Source organism: Mya arenaria, chromosome 3 (genome assembly GCF_026914265.1).
Source record: "Mya arenaria isolate MELC-2E11 chromosome 3, ASM2691426v1".
NCBI classification, from domain to species: domain Eukaryota; kingdom Metazoa; phylum Mollusca; class Bivalvia; order Myida; family Myidae; genus Mya; species Mya arenaria.
The window spans coordinates 44,541,972-44,563,909 of record NC_069124.1 but is presented as its reverse complement, the minus strand read 5'-3'; the positions used below and the strand labels follow the sequence as shown (position 1 = coordinate 44,563,909).

General features: G+C 33.9%; 2 protein-coding genes across 3 annotated transcripts; both read left to right on the top strand.

Moving 5' to 3' along the window:
- Window positions 1–1,977: 1,977 nt before the first annotated feature.
- Window positions 1,978–9,566, top strand: LOC128228979 (cylicin-1-like). 2 transcript variants are annotated; one of them, XM_052940578.1, is made up of 3 exons: window positions 1,978–2,028; window positions 5,242–7,755; window positions 8,061–9,566. In XM_052940578.1, the coding sequence occupies exons 2-3, from the start codon at window positions 5,758–5,760 to the stop codon at window positions 8,187–8,189; spliced, it is 2,127 nt and encodes a 708-aa protein (XP_052796538.1). In that variant the 5' UTR covers window positions 1,978–2,028; window positions 5,242–5,757; the 3' UTR covers window positions 8,190–9,566. The 2 variants fall into 2 exon arrangements, with proteins under 2 accessions (XP_052796538.1, XP_052796539.1); XM_052940579.1 differs by lacking the exon at window positions 1,978–2,028 and adding an exon at window positions 2,125–2,192.
- A 6,085-nt stretch (window positions 9,567–15,651) lies between these two features.
- LOC128226045 (complement C1q-like protein 3) lies at window positions 15,652–19,424 on the top strand. The gene is made up of 2 exons (XM_052935943.1): window positions 15,652–15,656; window positions 18,854–19,424. Exons 1-2 carry the CDS (start codon window positions 15,652–15,654, stop codon window positions 19,422–19,424), a joined length of 576 nt encoding a protein of 191 aa, XP_052791903.1.
- The last annotated feature ends 2,514 nt before the right edge of the window (window positions 19,425–21,938 follow it).

Sequence of the window (21,938 nt, the reverse complement as noted above, 5' to 3'; positions counted from 1 at the left end):
TGAAGCGTAACGTAGAAAAATATGGACACAAATCAAATGAACGTAGTATTCGTATACGACAGCGTGCCCTCACTGTCAACATTTTTACCATGGTCAGTCCTTAATCCTACAAACTTGTGAAACGTAACTAATATCGGAGATATAATGTGGCGACATCTTATCTAATTTTGAAGTGAGGTACGTATTCGTATTAATCGGGAAGAACCACCAACGTTTTGAACTTTACGAAAAGTTCGTCACCTAGTCATGATGCGCCAATATAAGAAGCCCGCAAAGCACTAATTTAGCTCTCGACGCACAGAGCTCCTTGGCCGACGTATAAAGTCACAGAAAATCTTTGAGGCCTAGAGCTTACATAGGAATTTTATAAGCGTTGCGTCCCTTCGGAGTTCTATATAATCTACGTTACTCCTTGCCGAACCTATCACATCAACTTTAAAAAATTATTGTGTGTGTGTGTGTGTTTTTTCTTAACAAAAAGAGCATAGCACTTATGATAAAAACGGTTCAACTTACAGTCCGAGCTGCATTCCCACATAATTGAAGAAATTAGCTCATTCCATGACAAAAAAGTGGTCAAAACGGTGCAGCTTTAAAATAAACATTGGACCTTGTCACAACCTCAATATTGTTCAGTCTTGCAGAAAAATGGCCACAGAGCAGTACTTCAAGTCATATGTAGATATATAATCGTTAATAAATGACAGGTTCGATACAACGCGGCTATTCAATTTTCTATTAATATTAGATTTTTGTATTTTAATATAATTTGCCAATTAAAAATATGGCACATATTTTTTGAATGAAATGTCAGTTGTCAGATTTTGAGTGCAGAAATTGCACTTGCCAAGAGTCAAAAAATATATTATCAAATGAATCTTCGAGTCTTGTACAATGATCAAACAATTTTAACACATGCACTAAAGACATGCAACACACACGTTTAAAGCTTAAGCGCAAAAATGGGGATCATAAATAAACGCATAATCGTATATTCGAACCCTCAGATTGATATTAAGATTACATTGATATATAACATACGATGTCTAGATATCTAGTTAATATATCAAAATATTATTTTTGATTGTGAAGACAACTTAACTTTACTTTACTTAACCATTTCGGGCTATAAATTATAAATAATCTTAGGGTATTACCCCCAAACCCCACTGCAAACACTTTAAACCAATTAAATTTTGGTTCAGAGGAAGGGACGCAAGTCAAATGGTAACGCACCTAAGTTACGCCCCATCTAACGTCAAATTCTCGATCCGCCCCTGGCCCTACCCCTCCTTGGTGTTTGCCCTAAATTTTCAGCCAATCAGGGGTGCTAGATTTTTAAATTGATTAGTTTTATGATTTTTTAAAGTGCGATAACTCCGCTCCCATAGGCTACTTGTTCACGAAGGAATTATTTATTAAACTCTTACCTATATTTAGAACATAAGAACTCTTAGTTCTAAATATGTATGTACATTTTCATACACAAATCTATCTATATTGACATATAAAATGCAAGACAAGAAAAACAACATAACTGTTCACATTTTGGTGTTTTATATAAAAACTCATAAGAATCAGTTGAAATTCATTTTCGTAAACCAGAACGAGGATGCTTATCTATTTATCATTGTCGAACCCGCTCTGATGAACGAGAATGTCGAACTTGGGTGTACAAATAAATAGTCATCGTTCCCTATTGATAATTTATAGCAACAAACATATATGTCAGCCCGTCATACGTTGATACTTATTTGAAATACAACCCTATAGATCAAATAAAAGTCGGCTAGCAATTATTTGTTGAATCCAATAACGATATTGGAGAATTTGAACTAAGGATGTGAAACCTTGTTTGAACTATGTGTGGCTGAGTAAACCGACATTCAAGTATTAATATAGACCTTTAAAAGATTGATAATCAATACATAAATACCACATTTCGACTCCATTATTGCTCTGTATTTGAAGGATAAACGGTGCTCTATAAGATATTACTTTTGATATTTAAGAAAAGGCACATCACTGGTATGTTTAAAGTGTTTACATTGCGTCTTTTAATAAAACTTTTGAACGTTTCTTGTGGGTGTGTTTCTCTGGGATATTGAAGTAAAAAGGATGATATTTAACTAAGAATTTCAAGTTGGAAGCTGTTCCTATCCGTCTTGGAAGAGGCTTAAATAGTCTAATTGGTTTGTAAAATTTGTTGAATTTGAGTAACATTTATGAGCAAACACTGACAATTAATTGGCAGATTCTAATTGAAACATATGTTTGTAATCTGAGCCTAAAATGATCAAATATTAATATCGTTACTAACGATTTTTTGGCAAAATTGAGTAGTTTCTCTCAAATTTGAAAAAAAAGTTGTTTAAATGTTTGAATATGAATTTCAAAGTTTTTAGTTGTAATTTCATTTTTTTTATATTTACTAAGAAAATGTTAAATTGTGATGGCTTCCGGAATATCTGGCGTCAAATGTGGTTTTAAACTTGTATTAAATCCTTTTTCCTTCTCAATATTAATTAAGACGTGTACACTTGTATTGACAAGCGCGGGTTGCTAATAAATAATAAAGATCTTTTCTGCGACCCCCGGGGTATTCACTCGACTATTAATAAGACCGATCGGTTGTTAGAAGTTCTGAATTGTGTTTTAATGCCACCAAAGTATTGTACTTGTCACAGAAAGGCTGAATAATAGCCATTCGTTGTTGTATTGATATTTCAATATTTTTAAATGTCTCTTTTGTTGAAAACTTTGGACCAGAAAGTCTTTGCAATGTCGGTTTATTGATACATTTACTTCGATTGAATAATATTGCAATATCGTTTTGATTCACGTTTGATTAAAGATTTGTTACATTCTAGTTTGATTGTAAAAATATATTGAATTAACTTCGAAAACATTTTTTGCTCGCAATCTTTTAAGGCACTCAAGTTCGCCGAGGATCAAAAACGAATATGTTTTCAGCGTCGTGTAGTGTTTGAGTAAGGATTAAGTATGATTTAGTTAAATGCACCCGTTTTAAGCCAAGTGATTATGATTTCGCTTAAGTTAAGATGCATATATTTACTTTAAATTTAATGAAATACTCGTTCTGAACAAAAGGAGTTTATGTCTCTGTTAATCGATCTCTTATGAGAGTGATCATGAAATATAATATTATTTTACTGTCGTTAATAAAAAGGAAATACTTATTGATATTAAGTAAATGGTTGCTTAATGTATGAAACTTTCAAATATTTTGGTTAGATTCATTTTCAGACACGCACGGTTAAGTCTGTTGTGAAGCGTCATTTACATCGTGTCTTTTAATAAAACCTTAAGGCGTGGGACTAGTGGACATTTCTTGTGTGTGTGTGTGTTTCTTGGATATTAATACAAAAAAGAATGATATTTAACTAAGTATTTCAAGTTGAAAGTTGTTCCTGTCCGCCTTAGGAATGGCTTTAATGGATTCACTCAAAAATTGTATGTTGGCAACGATTCTTTGTACATTGTGTTTAGATTGAGCTATTTTTCTTAATTTATGAATAAACACCAACACTTTACTGACAGACTGTTAATTAAACATAAGTTTTTCAATCCGAGCCTTAGATGATCAAATTTTAATATCGTTACTAACGCTTTTCGACAAAACAGCGTAATTTTGCTCAAATTAAAACAAAACAAAACTGTAATTTGAAAAAAATGTGAACGATTCCCTTTAAAGCTCCACTCTCACTGATTGACCATTTTAACAATTGTTTTATTTTTTGTCTTGGAATGGTCCAATTTTCGGCGTAAATATCTGGAAACCAGTCTAAAACACAGGCCCCGATTTCTCGAAACTTCTTAAGTCCCTTATAACAGGATTAAGCTAAGCTCACTATTTTTGGTGTTCAATAAATAGCATGAAATTAGCTTCTTTAAGAGTTTTTATACTTTAGATAGGGATTATCATTATGATAATCACAATTAACCATTTTCCATTTATCAAAAATCAATTCAAGTATGTATTTTGGCTTATTGAAATAAGCTACTTAAGCCTGTTAAGCTTAAAAGTTTCGAGAAATTTTGGCCTGGTGACATAATATCAGATAGAAGTTCTTAACAATTACTTTAGAAAATTGAAGTTTAATGGCTAAAAGCGCTACTTACGTTTAAGAAAAATGTGTTTTTTGCGTATCAAATTTCGAACGTAAATATGAAAAGTTGCGATATGATATTTTGTAAGCAGTCTTTTATCACTGGTTGCAATAACATTACGAACATTTGGTTATTATATTAAAGACAAAATAAAACAGTTGACAAAAAGGTCAATCTATGAGAGTGCAGGTTTAAATGTGAACGGTTTAGTTTTAATTACAACTTTAATATTTACCAAGGAAATGTAAACTTGCGAAAGCTTCCAGAATATCTTGCGTCATAATGTGATTTTATATCAATTTTAAATTCTTTTTCCATCTCAATATTAATTAAGATGTGTTCACTTATATTGACAAGCACAGGTTGCTTATAAATAATAAAGATCTTTTCTGCGACCCCCGGGGTATTCACTCGACTTTATTAATAAGACCGGGCGGTTGTTACAAGTTCTGAATTGTGTTTTAATGCCACCAAAGTATTGTACTTGTCACCGAAAGGCTGAATAATAACCTTTCGTTGTTGTAGTTATATTTCAATTATTTTAAATGTCTCTTTTGTTGAAAACTTTGGACCAGAAAGTCTTTGCGAGGTCGGTTTATTGATACATTTACTTCGATTGAATAATATTGCAATATCGTTTTGATTCACGTTTGATTGAAGATTTGTTACATTCTAGTTTGGTTGTGGAAATACATTGAATTAACTTCCAAAATATTATTTACTCGCAATCTTTTAAGGCACTTAGGTTCGCACAAGGATCAAAAACAAATATTTTTTAAACGGAGTGCAATGTTTGAGTAAGGATTTAGTATGATTTAGTTAAATGCACCCGTTTAAAGCCAAGTTATTATGATTTCGCTTAAGTTAAGATGCCTATATTTAATTTAAATTTAATGAAATACTCGTTCTGAACAAACGGAATTGATGTCTCCACGTTATATCAGTTCGGATTATTTAGACAACCGATACAAATACCAAAAACATTATTTCTATTAATCGATCTCTTATTATTTTAGTATCATTAATAAAAAAAGGAAATAATTATTGATATTAAGTAAATGGTTGCTTAATTTACGAAACTTTGTTATGTTTTTTATTATTCATTTTTAGACACGCACGTTTAAGTCTGTTGTGAAGCGACATTTCTTAAAGGACAAACTATTCACACTTGTGTCCGATCTCCTTGGATCTATAGAGGAAGAAAAGCGTGCCCAGATTGACTTGCTAGAATCTTTTCACCGTGCCATAGAAACGACATCTACCGTCAAGGCTTATGCGAAGCATGGCTTCACCGACCCAATACCGAAAGATTCAGTGAAAAGGGTATCCTTTACACCAAGAAGAAGGCGGCGACAGTCAGATGCGTCCCTTGTTGATAGAATATTTGAATCAAGACGGAATTCAGTGTCCATAGCAGAGGGGACAATTGACAATTCAGTTCAAGCTGCAAAGTGTTCAAATGATGTTGTAGTTGGATACCTAGAGATAGACATTCGTGACATTCACTTTGGTGAACATGATAGAACTGAAAAGAGATTGAATGATTATTGCAAATGTGGTTTACCAAAATGCACGCCATCGCCACACGAAATCATTAACATAAATAAAAATTACCATCGCGCAAACATGAGACCAACATCTGACAGTCACGAAAGCGACAAAGATCCTGGTTTTAAGAAATGCCATCGTTCAAAAAGTCTACCGGCACGTAGCAATGACAAACTTATTGTGTTGTTGCAAAACAGTTTTGATGAAGATAAAACAGAGATGGATCATCTTGTGCTTGATTCAATTCTAAAAGCAGCTGATGCGGAGGATAGTGATACATATTCGAATACGCAAAGTATCGAAGATGAGGAAAACGAATGTGAAACTACAAAAGAAGGTGATGATATAGAGAATAGAGGCAATGATGACCCTAGAACGGTGAATGGTGAGCATGAACGAACGGAATTCGTTGACGACGAGTTTTACGACAATAGTGAAGTTGTTGTCGAAACACATAGGAAAGATTCCAGTGATATCTCTGTAAAATGTACAATTCATAATGAGAATCCTGAATTTGAAAATAATGAGGATAAATCTTATGGCAGAGCTCATGTTGTGGGTAAAATTCCGACCAGTAATTCCTATTCCAGTCTTAACGATTCTCATGAGCATGGGGATAATTATCATGTAGATATGAACGGTGAAAGTAAACCAAATAATGACTTGGAACGAGACCAGAAACATGAGCCAGAATGGTATGCCTTTTCCGAAAAACTGGAAAATGTTGGCCAAACTCAGAATAGAAGTGCAAATACCGATATAAATGATACTAGTGACACATATAGGCGTAGTTCAAAGAATGACGTTACCTACGACGGCTTTGGCAATAACAGAGAACATGGGCACTCTACAATTAGTGGAAGTAGAATAGAAAATACCATCGCGATACCAGTTGAATCAACAACGGAAGAAAGCGAGGAAGAAGAAATCGAAAGTCAAATTAAAGTTGTAGGTTCTAGTGCTGATTCACACGCCGAACTTGACATTGATTCAAGCGACAACGATGTCAGTTACGACAAAGGTGGTTTTGAGAAAGATTACACTGATGGAGAGTTAGAATTTAAACAGTTAAATGACCCCGGTGGACATGTTTCAACTGCTGAGTACACAACTGTTAAGAGGTCAGCTGCTAGTCTAAAGCCCGGCCTTGACTCTATTGCGGAAGCTTCACATGAGTCATTCAGAACGATGTCTAGAACACCTGGTCGTGACACTAAAAGTGTAATTGAAATAGAAAGTAAAGACAGCCAAAAAGCAAGTAGAAGCAAAGTACCAACCACAACTCGCCAAAGAAAAGCAAAATCACCGAAGTCCCGAGATAAAGATTGTAATGCTAACAGGGTTAAGAGTTCGAGAAAAGGTTCTAGTTATGCAGGTTTTAATGAACACTCTGGTAAAACTAACTCTGGGGCAAATTACACTGGTGGAAAATCTGGAAAGGACATAAACATGAAGTGTAGTAAAAGTACTGAAAATTCCAGAAAACTGATATCAATAGATTTGTTGAACTTTTACGAGACAAACAAAGACTTACAGACTATTGACAAGAAGAAACAGACAAAACCACAAAAGAAAGCTTTTCAAAGAAAACCTGAGGAAACAACATCAAGTGATAGTGAACGAAGACACCATACACGGTCGCCGAGTAAACGCAGAAAGATGATAAGAAGGAAATATGACATGGCCCCCTTACCGCCTAAAACAAAGCCGGCCCCTTTGCCAGTATTGGAGACAACCTTCCTTTTACCAAGAGCCAAAACAGATCTCTCTTCCCGAAGCAGCCGGTCTACATCTTCTGAGGATACGGTGGAATCATTTAAAAACTTTCAAGTTAAAACCATAGAAAACAGATATCGAAAACCTGACAATATTATTTGGAATAAACTAGAAATTCGAAGGGATTCTAACTTCGCCATCAACAATTATGCGGACAGGTATGGTGATGGGCATGAAGTGGTTGTGAACGGTGGGAATGGGAAAACGTTGTATGAGAATGGCTTTCGAGTTCCTTTACGAGATGCAATCAAGAGGGTTAAGAGTGCAAAAACGGTACCGGAGTACAGAGACGTTCCGGATGTACGTATTTCTTCTAGTACATTATCTATTTTTGCTGGAATGCCGTATTCTAATAGGTTGACACACTACTATCTATTTCAAATGTATTAGCATTAATTCGAGAATAGTTATAAGTTGAATAGCTGAACAATGATATAATAAGCTTCGAAATTAATCGTTGAACGACTTTTGCCTACACCAAACACGTGTAAAAATCTTTTCGAAACGGTACATATTTTACATTTTATTTTTATTAGAAAAACCACATGTACATGTGTAATAAAAAACACCATAGCATCTTTAAAATGGTTATTTATTATTTCTAGCGCACCCCGCGACCGGATCGAGTGTGTAGGATATACATAGACCTGCAGCAGGACAGGCGCCTGGCCGGCCCTATGGAATACCGGAAGTTGGATGTCACTCCCCGGAATGAGCAAGAACACGGCTGGTGAACATTCTACATACTATCAACATGTTATTTTTCTGAAATTTTGAAATTGTGTGGCGTATAATGTGCAAATATCATCAATCGAAATTTCTTTATTAAGTGTTTGTAATGTCTTTCGAATTGTTTGTGTTTTATTACTTTGATTTGTTAGTTACATCATGTGATTGTGTCGATAAAGAATGAAGGCTAGGACAATTGCAGAAGTAGAAGGTATTCGATGCATTTACGCAAATATTGTGTTGAACACCCACAAGACTATATATTAATCATATCTCACAAAAAGGCTGACCGTATGCAGTTTGAAAACAATCCAACCGATAAAAATTAATATGCCAGTATCTAGCATATAACACTTCTTTTAATGTCCGTTAATTGAGTTTAAAGGGATTCGCTCATGTTTTTTTAAAAATAATATGACGAAATAAAGTGTGGCAAATCATTAGGAGTGTTAAATCTAAGATAAGAACGGCTAGAATCCTTTAACAAATGTTCATATTCGCTAAGACATTGTCTTTAAGTACACCATTTTTCAATAGTGTTCGTAACGTGAATTAATAAAAAGCTTAGTAGTTAAATTATCCGATGTTTGTGTAATATTCATTGTAGGGGTGACGTTTCTGTTGTCAGTACAATATTGTTTTCCTTTACTGTACCGGCGTGGGTTCGCACCCCACTAAAACAATTTTTAATTTTATTTTTCTGCAAGTTCGGTATCAAAAAGTAAATCAGTAATACTGTAAGTGTTTTCAGTGCCTTTAACGGGGGAGGAGGTTTTCTTACACATGAGCTAGTCCCTTTAATTCGTGGTTTTGTATCAAAATTGAATACCATTTTTGTATGTTTACCTTATTGAGAAAAAGAATATTATTGTTATGGGAAAATTGACATAGAAAATGCGTTTTTGTACATTTCATCAAAAAGCGCGTGCGACGTTGTTTATTGACGTCATGTGGTGTAGTTATTTTAGCTCCCAATGACGACAAAAAGTTCCTCTAGAATTTGCGTTTTTAATAAAAAAATTTTAGATAAAAACTCTTGCATACCTATATATTTGGTTGCGCTCAATTGAAATTGCGTAATGTATTTTCATAAATCATACAATAAAAGAAATAAGAAGTGGCGCGTTGTTGCGCGTGACTCATCTTGAATAGGGAGGGGGTAGTAAGACGGGGTTTTCTTGCACTGGTCACATGACCGGAAACACACGTCGGTAATGCAAGGTTCTACTAGTTAGTATACTGTTTCGGTTTGAAAACCGGACCAGGTACATTTGAAGAATGTATAATATATATTATGTGCATCGAATAATTTACATGTTATACATTTTATGAACATATCATATTATTGTTATCATAATTAATATATGTTATTTATTTCTAAAGTGTTGTTATAATAATTCATGAAAATAAATCAATATCAAATTGAAGTGTGATTTTGAATTTTGTTTTATCAGAACCCTTCTATACACCAAAGAACACATTGATGACTGATACGTGTTGTCCGGCCCGTCTGTAGCAGTTCCGGGAGAAGATCCAATTTGCCGGCCGAGGATTCTATAAAGCATCTATATCCGTCAGCAAAAACAGACGTATACAAACAGCGATTCATGCATTACCATCAACAATAATATTCACATAAGTCTATCCGTTTAACAATCAAAACGTCATGACTAAGAATTATCATAGTCTTTGCAATAAAAAACGAAAACAATATGTACATATACTCTAGTACTGGTAATGCCAATGTGTACTTTTCTTTTTTCTTTCATTTCTGGCGATGCCACCATCAATCAGTGATGCCGCATTTTATGAATGTATAGCATTTGTATATCTCCGGCGATGCTGCTAAGAATCAGCAATCATTTTAAAGTTATGCCCCTTTTGATAAATAGTCGTATATTTCTGGCGATGCTGGTATAAACGTGAGTTATTAAAATTAATACTAATTTGCTTTTAAAATTACAAATTATTCCTTGAAATGGTACTTGCATGAGTTCTTATTATCAAGGGAGACAACAACATACAGACTCATAACATGATCTTCAGATTATCTTCCATAAACAAGTTAGCAGCAATGCAGACATTTTAAAATGGCAAATATACAGCTGCTGTTGTTGCAATGAACATAGTAACCTTATATATTCTTGCCATTTAGCTAATTGATAATGAATTATAAGTTTGATACAAAGCTTTTCATCTAGACAACATGGGGCCACTAAATCAAACTTACACCTGAAGGTCGGCGAAAATCGTGGATCAAAGCAACTGGTCGCCAGTGTCATGGCAGAAACAAGTTCATAGTGACTCTTTATACAAGAGAATGCGGAGCACATTTTGTAAATGGTGTTAAAAGCGATAATCTTCACAGTGTCGACTACATACCTACTCAGAAACTGCCTGCCACTATTACAACACCTGGTCAGCCAATCCAACCTAGGTAACCAATTTCACACAGTATTGTCCATGATTAAAGATATACACTATACCTTTTTTAGTGTTTGTGTGCTAAACCTCTATTCCTGCCCCCTTCTGCTTATTATCTATAATAGACAGTGCATATCTTTAATTGGTACGAACTGGAATCTAAAGTCATTCGGGTAGAACATAAAATATTGATTTCTAAGGTAATGACATACTAAACAAACTTTCTTTTATGATTTAAAGTTGACTGCAACAAGCACGAAGGCTCGAGTATACCGTGAAGCTGTGGAAACTGGTATAAAAGCAAAGCCTATTCGATACAGCGCGCGAAAGAAGCTTGTGATCAACGAGGTGGACATAAACGATGTTCAGTATGAAGTGCAGATCATGACAGAAAACATGTTGCAGTCTGAACCTAAATTTCCTGATATTTCCTCCGCAAATATCACTCAGGTATAGTTAAACACCACAACTAAAAAGTATCTGAGGGCTTGAAGCAGAAATTCTAGATATTGAATTTGCAGTCAAAAACATTTGGTGTCTAACATTGAGGTTGACAGCAATTAATCATTTAAGCTATGATTCTTTCCTGAAAAAAACTTCAATATTTTCAAATTATTGATATAACTCATATTGCAAGGCACATATGATAGGTAGCAAATGGCTTAAAAGTATTAACCATCGGTGTTCTGTTTCTGGCAGTCATTAGTAAATTTTATATGTTACATATTATCCACAAATCTGTGAATGTTTATGTGAATGTGCTGACTTTGAATGTTCTTTTCATTCCCATCATTTCTGTATTTGCAGTTTCCAATTCATCAGGAGGACCACTTGTACGCTAAAGCGGGTTTTCCAAATGTGTCTACAAATCCTCCGATGCAGTCAGTATCCATACAAACAAACAAAGACGAACTAAGTTGTTGGTTGTTAACTGCAATTCCAGTTCAAGACAACTCCACACAAATGCCAGAAAGCAGACCAAGTCATAAGTGTGTTCAAATTGACTCTTTTAAAACTGAAGTTGGACATAATTTGACAAAGATCAAAATAAAAAAAAAAATCAACAAAAAATGATAAACACATTGAAAGAAAAAGTATCAACTTTACAAAATGAGTGTTATGAAGTTTTAAAAAGTTGTTCAGTGCAAAAAATATTCTTTTGTCATCCAAGAAAGTTCAATTCTACACTGGCTTTCCATGCCTTGTTCGAGTATGTTAAACCAAAAGCACAAAGATTAGTGTACTGGAAAGGGAAACAAACAAAGACAGGGAAAAGAAAGGGTGAAAAAATGTCTTTATTAGACCAGTTCTTTGCGACATTAGTGAGGTTAAGACTTGGACTTGCAATCAAGGACATAGCAGATACACGTGAGGCTCTAAGCCATGTTTCACTCTGGGGAAGACAATTTCTAGGACGATAATATTTCCATAGAATGTAACAAACTTTCTTTTACAATCTTCCCAGAATATGGAGTCAAATGTTACTTCATGAATAAGATTATCCTCCTTTGTGCAGATGACAAAGTCACATTTAGGGATTCCAAGAATACCCATCTGGCCCCGGATCTGAGTGTAATATTCATGACTTGGGTTCAGAACTATGTCATCATTCTCATTGTGCTTGAGACACTTCAGTTTCTTTGCAGCCTCGGCCAATGTCATTCCCCAAGTTGATGAAGGGTTCTTTATTTCTACAATTTTGTTTTCTGAAACATTAACCCTGTCCACAGAGGCCCCCAGATAAGGGTACACCCTGTCTACCACGAGGCCCTTCTTAACAACCTTGGCAGTTTTCTTACAATACCGCTTTGCAACCAAATCCTCTCATCTATCATTTCATCTAGACAACATATAACCACTAAATCAAACTTCAGGTGCAAGTATCTCTCGATATATCTATGAAACTGGCGTAACAAATAGTCATATATCAAAATATGTGAGTACAGTCTACAGTGACCCTTATATTTCTTAACGATTGATAAAAAGTCATTAAAATAATTAACCGACAACACATAAAGGATGAAAATGCAGCTTGTGGTTTTTTCGCTTATTTCAACTGTAATTTGACGCGAATAGACATATTTTGCAATCATGCAAGTTAAAAATTTAACATTGGTTATAGTACAATTTTCACATATTCTTGCTTTACAAAAATACTCTTTAAAGTAGCACTTTATAAATTTTGGGTAAAAATACAACCAAAAGGCACATTTTTGTGCATCCTGAACTCCAAGTCCACGCATACACAGCAAACAGGACTATCAGACTAAAAACTAACTTAGAGACCAAACTTACTGCAGCTGGGAACAAACAATAGCAACAACATGAACTATATTTTCATTTAAACAATCAAGATTAAAGCATAACGATATGAGACAACGCGTAACATGCTGAATGATATGCCACCTAGTCAACATAAAAAAGAAAACTAGAAGTACATTAAAATAGACCGATAAACCTTGCATTCAATTTTGGTGGATGCCTTGGAAACCGTTCATTTTCTTCAAGTGTTTTGCGTTAAAATGAAACAGTGGTTTAAACGATCAATACGGAGAAGCACTTTCAACATGTCAATCACCAAACATATCGTCGCTATCCAGAGAGGACAGATTTTCAGATAAACCTGACTGTATAAACGAATGGTACACATCTAAATGTTCTACTCTTGTACTTCCATCATTCCATAACCTTCTTGAGAATCTGGCGATATTTCTCTTGTTTGATATGGTGTATTGCCAGCACTGTCACGGCCCTCTGGCGGAATTCGGGCTTTCATTCCAGTGTCAGACATGCATAGTTTTGAGGAATCGAATGTGCCATACGTTTCTATGGCGTGTGGATCTTCACCATGTAAGTGATTTTGTGTAGTGACCGTATGTCCAGAGGAAACCAAACATTTAGGTTTCGTAAAAGAATCCGCATCGCTATTGCCGGCTGGTGTGCGGCCACTTAATGGTAATCGAACTGACAACTTCGATTCATTACCTTGCTTTATTGTGTCTGGCTTCTGGATCTCTTGGTAGATTCTATAAGCATTCTCAAAATTTAAAAAGTGAACATCACCATTTGCTCTTTCAGATTGTTCAGTTTTTACGCCAGCCTTTCTTTGTGAAAATTGACTTGCGCTTTCACTTTTAAAGCTGGTGTTCATTTGTTGCTTATAGCATATTTCCTTTGGCTCTGTATGACTTTTCAGTTTAGTTCTTATACTTTCCATGCAAAACCTACCAGATATGCCTGGTGTAGATATTGTCATGCTCGTATCTGTGAATGAACTATTGCTTTTATCGGAAAACATAAGAATATTGGGTTTCATTAAAACTATGTCGTTCTCTCGCTCGAAGTCGACTGACTGACTGTTTTGATCTTGAAAGCTATAATTATGTTTTTCACGTTCTAACCGAAATTCAACCGATGGGTTTCTGTCTTCATCTGAACAAAGTCGATGAAGGGCCACATTTGATGCTGAGTTCCAAGCTACTGGAGAGTTAAGCCTGCGTTTTGGAACGGTATCGTCATCTTCAAATGCACGGATGCTGATATTATTGAGACGTTGGTGCAATGGCGAGCTATAAATGAAAGCAAAGTTTGTTTCTTTATCTAATGTCATATCAACATGTACTTTCGTCACCGGTTTTTCCCTTCTATGATGTCGTTGTGTTGACATTTCCGATGCATCAGAGTGTTCACCTTATCAAAGTAAGTTGAAATTAATCCAAATTCATTAAAATGGCCTTCAAGAGCAAGGTTTAAAGGTAATCGTAAATTGTCCAGACAGTCTTGGTACTGTTTTTTTCAACTCCGCTATTCTAGCTCTAGCAACATAGTAAAACATTGTTCGTCTTGTTTCTATAGAAGTCCAGTTTCTATCTTTATCGGCAAGAAGTTCCTTTGCTTCTACAATTCATGCGTCGTCAACAGGACAATTTTTAATTACGTTTGCCAGGTTCCCGAGACCAAGCAAACAAAGGTTCTTCTCCACCCCTTTTTACAGGCCATATTCTCCTTAACACATTCTAGTCCACGTTTACCCCACATTAACAAGGTCTGCCTTTCTTTAGCTGTTGGCGTCTTTTCAAAGCTATACAGCCTTACTTGAACTTCGTTATAAAACATGACCAAAAGTTCACGGCAAAGACCAATATGGACTGCCTTACAACGAGCAGCTCTGAGCATATCTTCGCTTTCTTTGAAACGTCCTGCAATAGCATTTGCATTTGCTAACCGGCCAAAATAAACAACATCTGTAAGCAGCGTATTACTTGTCTCGCTTGTGAGACTTTTCATTTTTATGAATACGTTTCCTTCACCCAGACCTTTATCAAATGTTATAGCTATCGCATCGATTTCTGCGCCAATAACTGCTACACATTTGTCAGCAAGAATTTGTCTCCGATATTCATTACTTTCATTTTGCATTTGTTTTATAAACTTGTCACTTAATTTGCCTAATGCAAGCCGAGGATTAGTGAACCGTGCATCATCCACCATCGTTTTAAGATTATCAACCATTTTGCTTAGAAATGGCCTTTGACCTGATGTCGATTTGTGTACATGCGCCATGGTTTTAGCCGTAACAAGTTTAAAAGGTGAAAAATTAAGTTTTGCTGCTAGTCTTTTATAGCCACATCCTTCAAGAACCAATAAAAAGTCCTGTAAGCAAATAGTTCGTAGCAGGTTGGTTATTAACAGTTCTGATACATATTCTTTGTTATTTGTTAGTGCTAAATGGTAGATAATCTGGTGAACACGTTCGAATCGAGGGTATTTTCTACGAAGCGTTGAGGACACAACCAAAGGGTTGATTTGTAGAATTACCTCCTCCTTGCACAAATACAGTGACTGGACTTCAGCTTCAGTCATTGATTGGCTTCCAGATACAAACATACTGCAGTGGGTTGTAGTTACTGGAGGGTCTGGAAAATAACACGTTCAATTTATTGTCTAAGCAAAGCACAGTGGTATCTTAGCTATAAAGACATCTAAATTGCACGTGTTTATATCATTTTATTTTTAAATAACATTATATTATATCATAACATAATGACGTAAGTATTATGTTCAGGTATATAAGTGTTTGTAAAGATGTGACATTAAAGTGATAATGAGAAAACTTTTTGAGGATAGGTCTTACATTTTGGAGCATCAAATCATATCTGACATTTGGCAGTACATAAAACGAGTGTGGTAATTTTAAGTATGGCCCCGATATCACTACAATAATACTAGATATAATTTTACAAATATTGCAAAGTTTAGTTTTTGTACCAAAGATTCATTAACTTATTTGAATGATGATATTTTCAAATAAACATTAAGGTATATTTTTTTATTATTTAAACATTGATCTTTATCGTGCAATATTTCCTTAACGTAAATAATAAAAATGGCCGCAAAGAAATATACATTACATTAAATTACTGTGAATTTATTTTTAGTTTATCAACTATTTTCAGTTAGTTGTAATGACTGCCCCCACCACTGAGTTTAAATATACGTATTTAAATCAGTACCTGTATTCGTAAATGTATCCAATTAGAACATCACTGTTCTTAAAATTTTCTGTCAGAGATTCATGTCAAAAGCGTTCATATCATTCACTTGTAATGAAAATCCCAAAACGAAACTGGTTTTATGACGCAGTAGTGTCCGTTTCTATTATTTATCACATAGCCATGCAGGTAAATTTGCCTAACCAATAAGACAGACAAAATCTAGAACCCAAGATTTTGTTTCGTCAAATATTTTACTTTTCTTCCGCCGAATGGAAACTTAAAACAATACCACCGGAAAGCAAATGGCACTATTTACCATCAAGTGAAAGCATTGCCAAGTGTCTAAGGAACTTAATAAGTATCCAAGTGCTTTTTAAGAAATATAATCACAGAGAGAGAAAAGTGATTGAGACAGAGAGGGTGAGAGAGAAAACAAGAGCGAGTGAGAGCGAAATAAAGAGAGAGAGAGAGAGAGAGAGAGAGAGAGAGAGAGAGAGGGGGGGGGGGGAGTTTTGTCTTGGAAAATTTGCAAAATCGCAGCGAATCGTTATACTTTATGAACGCATGAAAAATAAGAATCACGCCTTATATCTACATTTCCCCTGTTCGTTACTTTATTTGTTATGTTTATGATTATTTTGATTGTATTCATTTCGCTCTTATCAAGAAAATTATCTAGAATTTCAATCTCGTTTTTTAATACGCATGACCCAGGTCTTTCTTTAGAAACCACGCTTGCAGAGGTCACAAAGAATCGGCTTGTTAATGCAAAATGATGGCAAACTTTATCGTTCAGAAAATCAAGAGAGTATGTAAATAAGTTAAAATGATTTGAAGGTTTATTCGGAACTGCGACAGACTTGGAAAATCAAAACACTATAGGAGAAATCTAAATACGATAAAAAAAGATTCTATATTTCAATAACTTAAAACACAAAACAAAAACCTCAAGTATATGAACTTATTTATGTAATTTCAAACATGTTTTCCCTAAAACTAATTTATGTTCGAAATTATACCTTGTCCCATGGCATAGTGTACTTCGTATATTAAACATTATCAGTTTATGTATTTAAATGAAACTAGGAGTCTTAAATAGTGATAAACATTTAGTTTCTGAAAAGCAATACAAAAGTACGAAATGATAATTGAATATTGAACACCACCCAGGTTACAAAAGCGCTTTTGGTTGGATTGTTTTATAGATAAATGTTAAACCGCTTAGAAGCTGAACATACTCGCTTTGTGTTTTTTACATACGCTCACTTTGAATATCATTTAAAACATTAATGTTTATTGATTTGAAAAGAAAATTTTATATTCTTAACATATATTTTGTTGTATGCCCTTAGAAATATGAATGCGGAAACGAAACACATGCATCAGTGGCGGTATTCTTCAGTCATTTCGTAGTTTAAGTAAATTTCCTATCGTTTTCATAGTCAAATTACAATAAAAGTATTAGTGTTTTAACGTAAGGGTATGTTTAGTTTTAATTATTAAAAATTGATTATTTCAGATATAGTCAAGTTATGCTATATGATAAGAGAGATACATAAGTTAGAAAAATGATTTAAAGCTGCACTCTCACAAATGAACAGTTTTGACATTTTTTTCTCAGAATCAGCTCATTTTGGCAACAATGCCTTCAATTCAGTCATATAAGATAACTCACAATATAACAAATCTCAATTGTTTGCTAATCTGTCGAAAAAATTTTTTTTATTGTTTAAGCGTTAGTACCGCTTTTAGCCATAATAATTTTTGAACGAACGTATGAAAAACTGCGATCTGATATTTTGTCAGCAGTCTTATATCACTGGAAATAAAATATGAAGGCAAAATTTGTCTCATTCCAACACAAAAAATAAATATGTTGTCAAATCATTTCTTTAACTTATAAAAATTTCCAAACTTTTTCATAGTCAAATTATAATAAAAGTAATAGTGTTTTTACGTAAAGCTATGTATTTTGTTTAATTATTGAAGTTACTGATTATTTCAGACATAGTTAAGGTATTTTATTATATGATCAAGAAAGATACGTAAGTTAGAAAAATGACTTAAATTAGAAAATGACTTAAAGGGGCTAGACACTAACTGGTCCCAAAATCGGCAAATATTGTATTTCCTCAAAACTATCCTTGAGTGGCCAATGCGAGAAAGTAGGAGTTATACATTATTTTACATGTTTATAATAATAAACGCAACAATCATATTACTGTTTCATCTGTGTTTCCTCGTTTAAAAAAGCGCATAATGGTTTTCCAGTTTAATTATATCTGTTTATGAGTACAGATAAATATACCGGCGCTATTTTTAAACTTACTAAGATTTTGACAATTTTCGTTTTTTCATGCAATTCTATAATCTGGTGTCTAGCCCCTTTCAGATGCTTTATGAATCCCGGCATATCAATGTTCATGTAAGATGTAGATTCTGATTAAGTATAGTTGTATGTAGTATAAATATCAGCAAAGATAGATTCACGCTACTTTAACTAGTTAAAAACATCCAAAATAATGAAAAAAGTGTCTTTTGCTTTTGTGTGTTTAACTCTTATACCAAGTATTCTTTGACTTGGATTGTAAAACAAAGAGAACAACCTTATGGACATAGTGTTCTAACTAAAGCAAGAAGTTGCAGCAGCACATAAGAAATAGAAACCCTTACGATAGAAAATGTACGCCAAGAGATTTCAATTCAGGATCTTCAACATAAAATAGGAATATTAGAGCACAAACATGCAGCCGACAAGATGGAACTTCAAAAGCTCATTCACGTGATGATAAGGACGATGACTCAAACCCTTCAGGGGATAACATCAACCATGATGCTCCAACTACGCTGAAACTTCCGCCATGGCTGCTGTCACGTCAACGCCTGGCTGTTGGCAACGCTGCAATTTCCGTGTACTTGTCTCAGTCGAAACAGCACATGACGAACGAAGCAATCAAGTTTGACAGAATTCTACTCAATGACGGAAATGTCTACAACACTTTCACTGGCGCGTTTACGGCGCCGCTTTCTGGCATTTACCTCTTCACTTATCACTTTGATTCCACGACATCGACGTTCGTTCGTCTCGTTCGTCTCGTCGTTAACGGCGTAAATGAAGTCGACGCCGTAGCCAATCCGCACGTGGTTTCCGGTCCGCGACAGGCACAGTCCATGGGCGGAAACACGTGCATCATTCACGTGAGTCACGGCCAGGCGGTCCAGATACAAGTGTATGAGATTCCGGACACCACAATCGACTCGAGTGACAATTTTCACTTTCTACGTTTTCTGGCGTCTTGCTGTATTAATATATGTCAATAACATTATGGCTCATGTAAATTAGTATGTTCTGATTTGTAAACAAAAGGTTAATAAATACATTTTCGTGTTTTCGTTTTACTTGGGGTTTTATTACGTTCTTATCATGACAAAATTAAACTTTTATCCAACATTTTGGTGAAATAAAACTAGTGTTTTACATCAATTTTGCATATTTTTGTTGCAATAACCATAATAATAGAAAACATACTGTGTTTGTTCCCTACACCGAAGGGCACCGATCTACAACCCCCCCCCCCCCACCCGACCGCACCAACACTTTTACCAAATTTCGGTTCGCGTGTCAAAAGCTTAATGCCCCTAAGTTACCCCCTCCCCTCTCTAACGTCAAATACTGTCCCCGCCGCTGCTTGTTGCTACGTGATACTGTTAATATGAAGTAGCGATTTGATTAACTCAATAAACGATTTGTTTATATAACCATTGATGTTTGAATGACGACAAAACAAATAATGCCAGCATTAAGAGCCTTCCAATTTATAGAGAAGATCATATAAATGAAATCGTTTCAAATTTCCATTTGTTAATTAGTTTTAAGGTAAATTATTTCGTATGAGCAAAACAGCGAAACAGTAAAACATGTATTCTTTGTAGCAAGTTTTGGCGTAATCAGGAATAAAGCAAATTTTAAGAAGGGATTAAAGAATTTTTGAAACTTTGTTTGCAAATTACGAAATAAATATTTCGACAATATGAATATGTTTTCATGTCAAAATGTTCCAGACTATCATAAAAAAAGGTAAATCAAAAGGTCGGACTAAAGAGACAACATTTGAGCATATATCAACACCTTTTAAAGGGTTCCAGCCGTCAGTATCTTAGTTTTAACATTCCTTTTGAATTGCCACACTTTATTTCGTAATAAAAAAAATCCGTAAAAAATCCTTTTTACAAACCATGAACGAGTCCCCACGAACAGCTACTAAACATAACAAAGTCATTCGCGAAGATTCTTGCAGATATATAAGCAATTAGGGTTGTATGAATTAATTGCTAGATTTTCATCCATTTTTTAAATGGGGAGCGGGGAAGACATTTTATTTTATTTTTATTTTTCTTAGATGACTGTTTCACCGTTGAATATGTGTTCATGCTCTTTCTTATTGAAAAAGGGACACAAAATCACCATCGTAACAATTTCCCTATTTAACCGGTGCATGTTATACAAGTGTATTTGTGTATAACATAATTAACATGTTAAAGTATTCATTAATGCTTTATATGACTTGTTGTTTATTGTTTTTGATGATATTTGAATAATAGTATGTACACATGTGTAAATTGTGTAAAGCTGTATGTCATTATGGTTTGTTTTAGAAGGCCATATTGAAAATATTATGTTTTATAGTTGACACTGTAATTATGTCATAATGTGTAACCTTCTTAAAATAAAGATGTTGTTGTAATTATTATTATTATTATTATTATTATTATTATTATTATTATTATTATTTGTATTTTTGTTATTATTATTATTATTATTATTATTATTATTATTATTATTATTATTATTATTATTATTATTATTATTATTATTATTATTATTATTATCATCATCATCATCATCATTATCAGCATCATCATCATTATTATTATTGTTATTTTTTTATGATTATTATATTATTATTATTATTATTATTATTATTATTATTATTAGTAGTAGTAGTAGTAGTAGTAGTAGTAGTAGTAGTAGTAGTAGTAGTAGTAGTATTGTAATTATTTTGATCATTATTATTATTATTATTATTATTATTATCATTATTATTATTATTATTATTATTATTATTATTATTATTATTATTTGTATTTTTATTATTATTATTATTATTATTATTATTATTATTATTATTATTATTATTATTATCAGCATCATCAGCATCATCATCATTATTATTAAATAATTATTATTATTATTAAAATATTTTATGATGATTATTATTATTATTATTATTATTATTATTATTATTATTATTATTATTATTATTATTATTATTATCATCATTATTATTATACTTCGACAACAAACGCCGTTCCTGGAAAGTATAACAGCGATACGCAAATACAGACCCTACGTCAAAGAAAAGAGAATATGCGGGGGTGACGGGTGGGGGGGGGGGTGAAAATCTACCAATTGATTTATAATCGCCTTACTAGATGAGATTTTTTATGATTTTAAGACTGATTCTACATGTAGTCAAAACAAAACGGGAAACAATACAGAAACAATTGTTGTTTTTTTACAATCAATATGGATAGTTGATGAAATATAATCAGCGAATTCCAGGCGCCGTACGCTATCCATAATGTATAACATGTTCGCTGTGACAGTGCTAGAACCACTTGCCATGCGATAATTGTTTTACTATGTAAACGGATATACGCCGCGGTAAGTGATTTTACTGAAACATTTTTATTTCAGCTTCCTATTTCCAAGCAAGAATGACCGAGAAAGACCAATGTGCATTTTGTAGTACTTAAAAATACAAATGGCGTCAA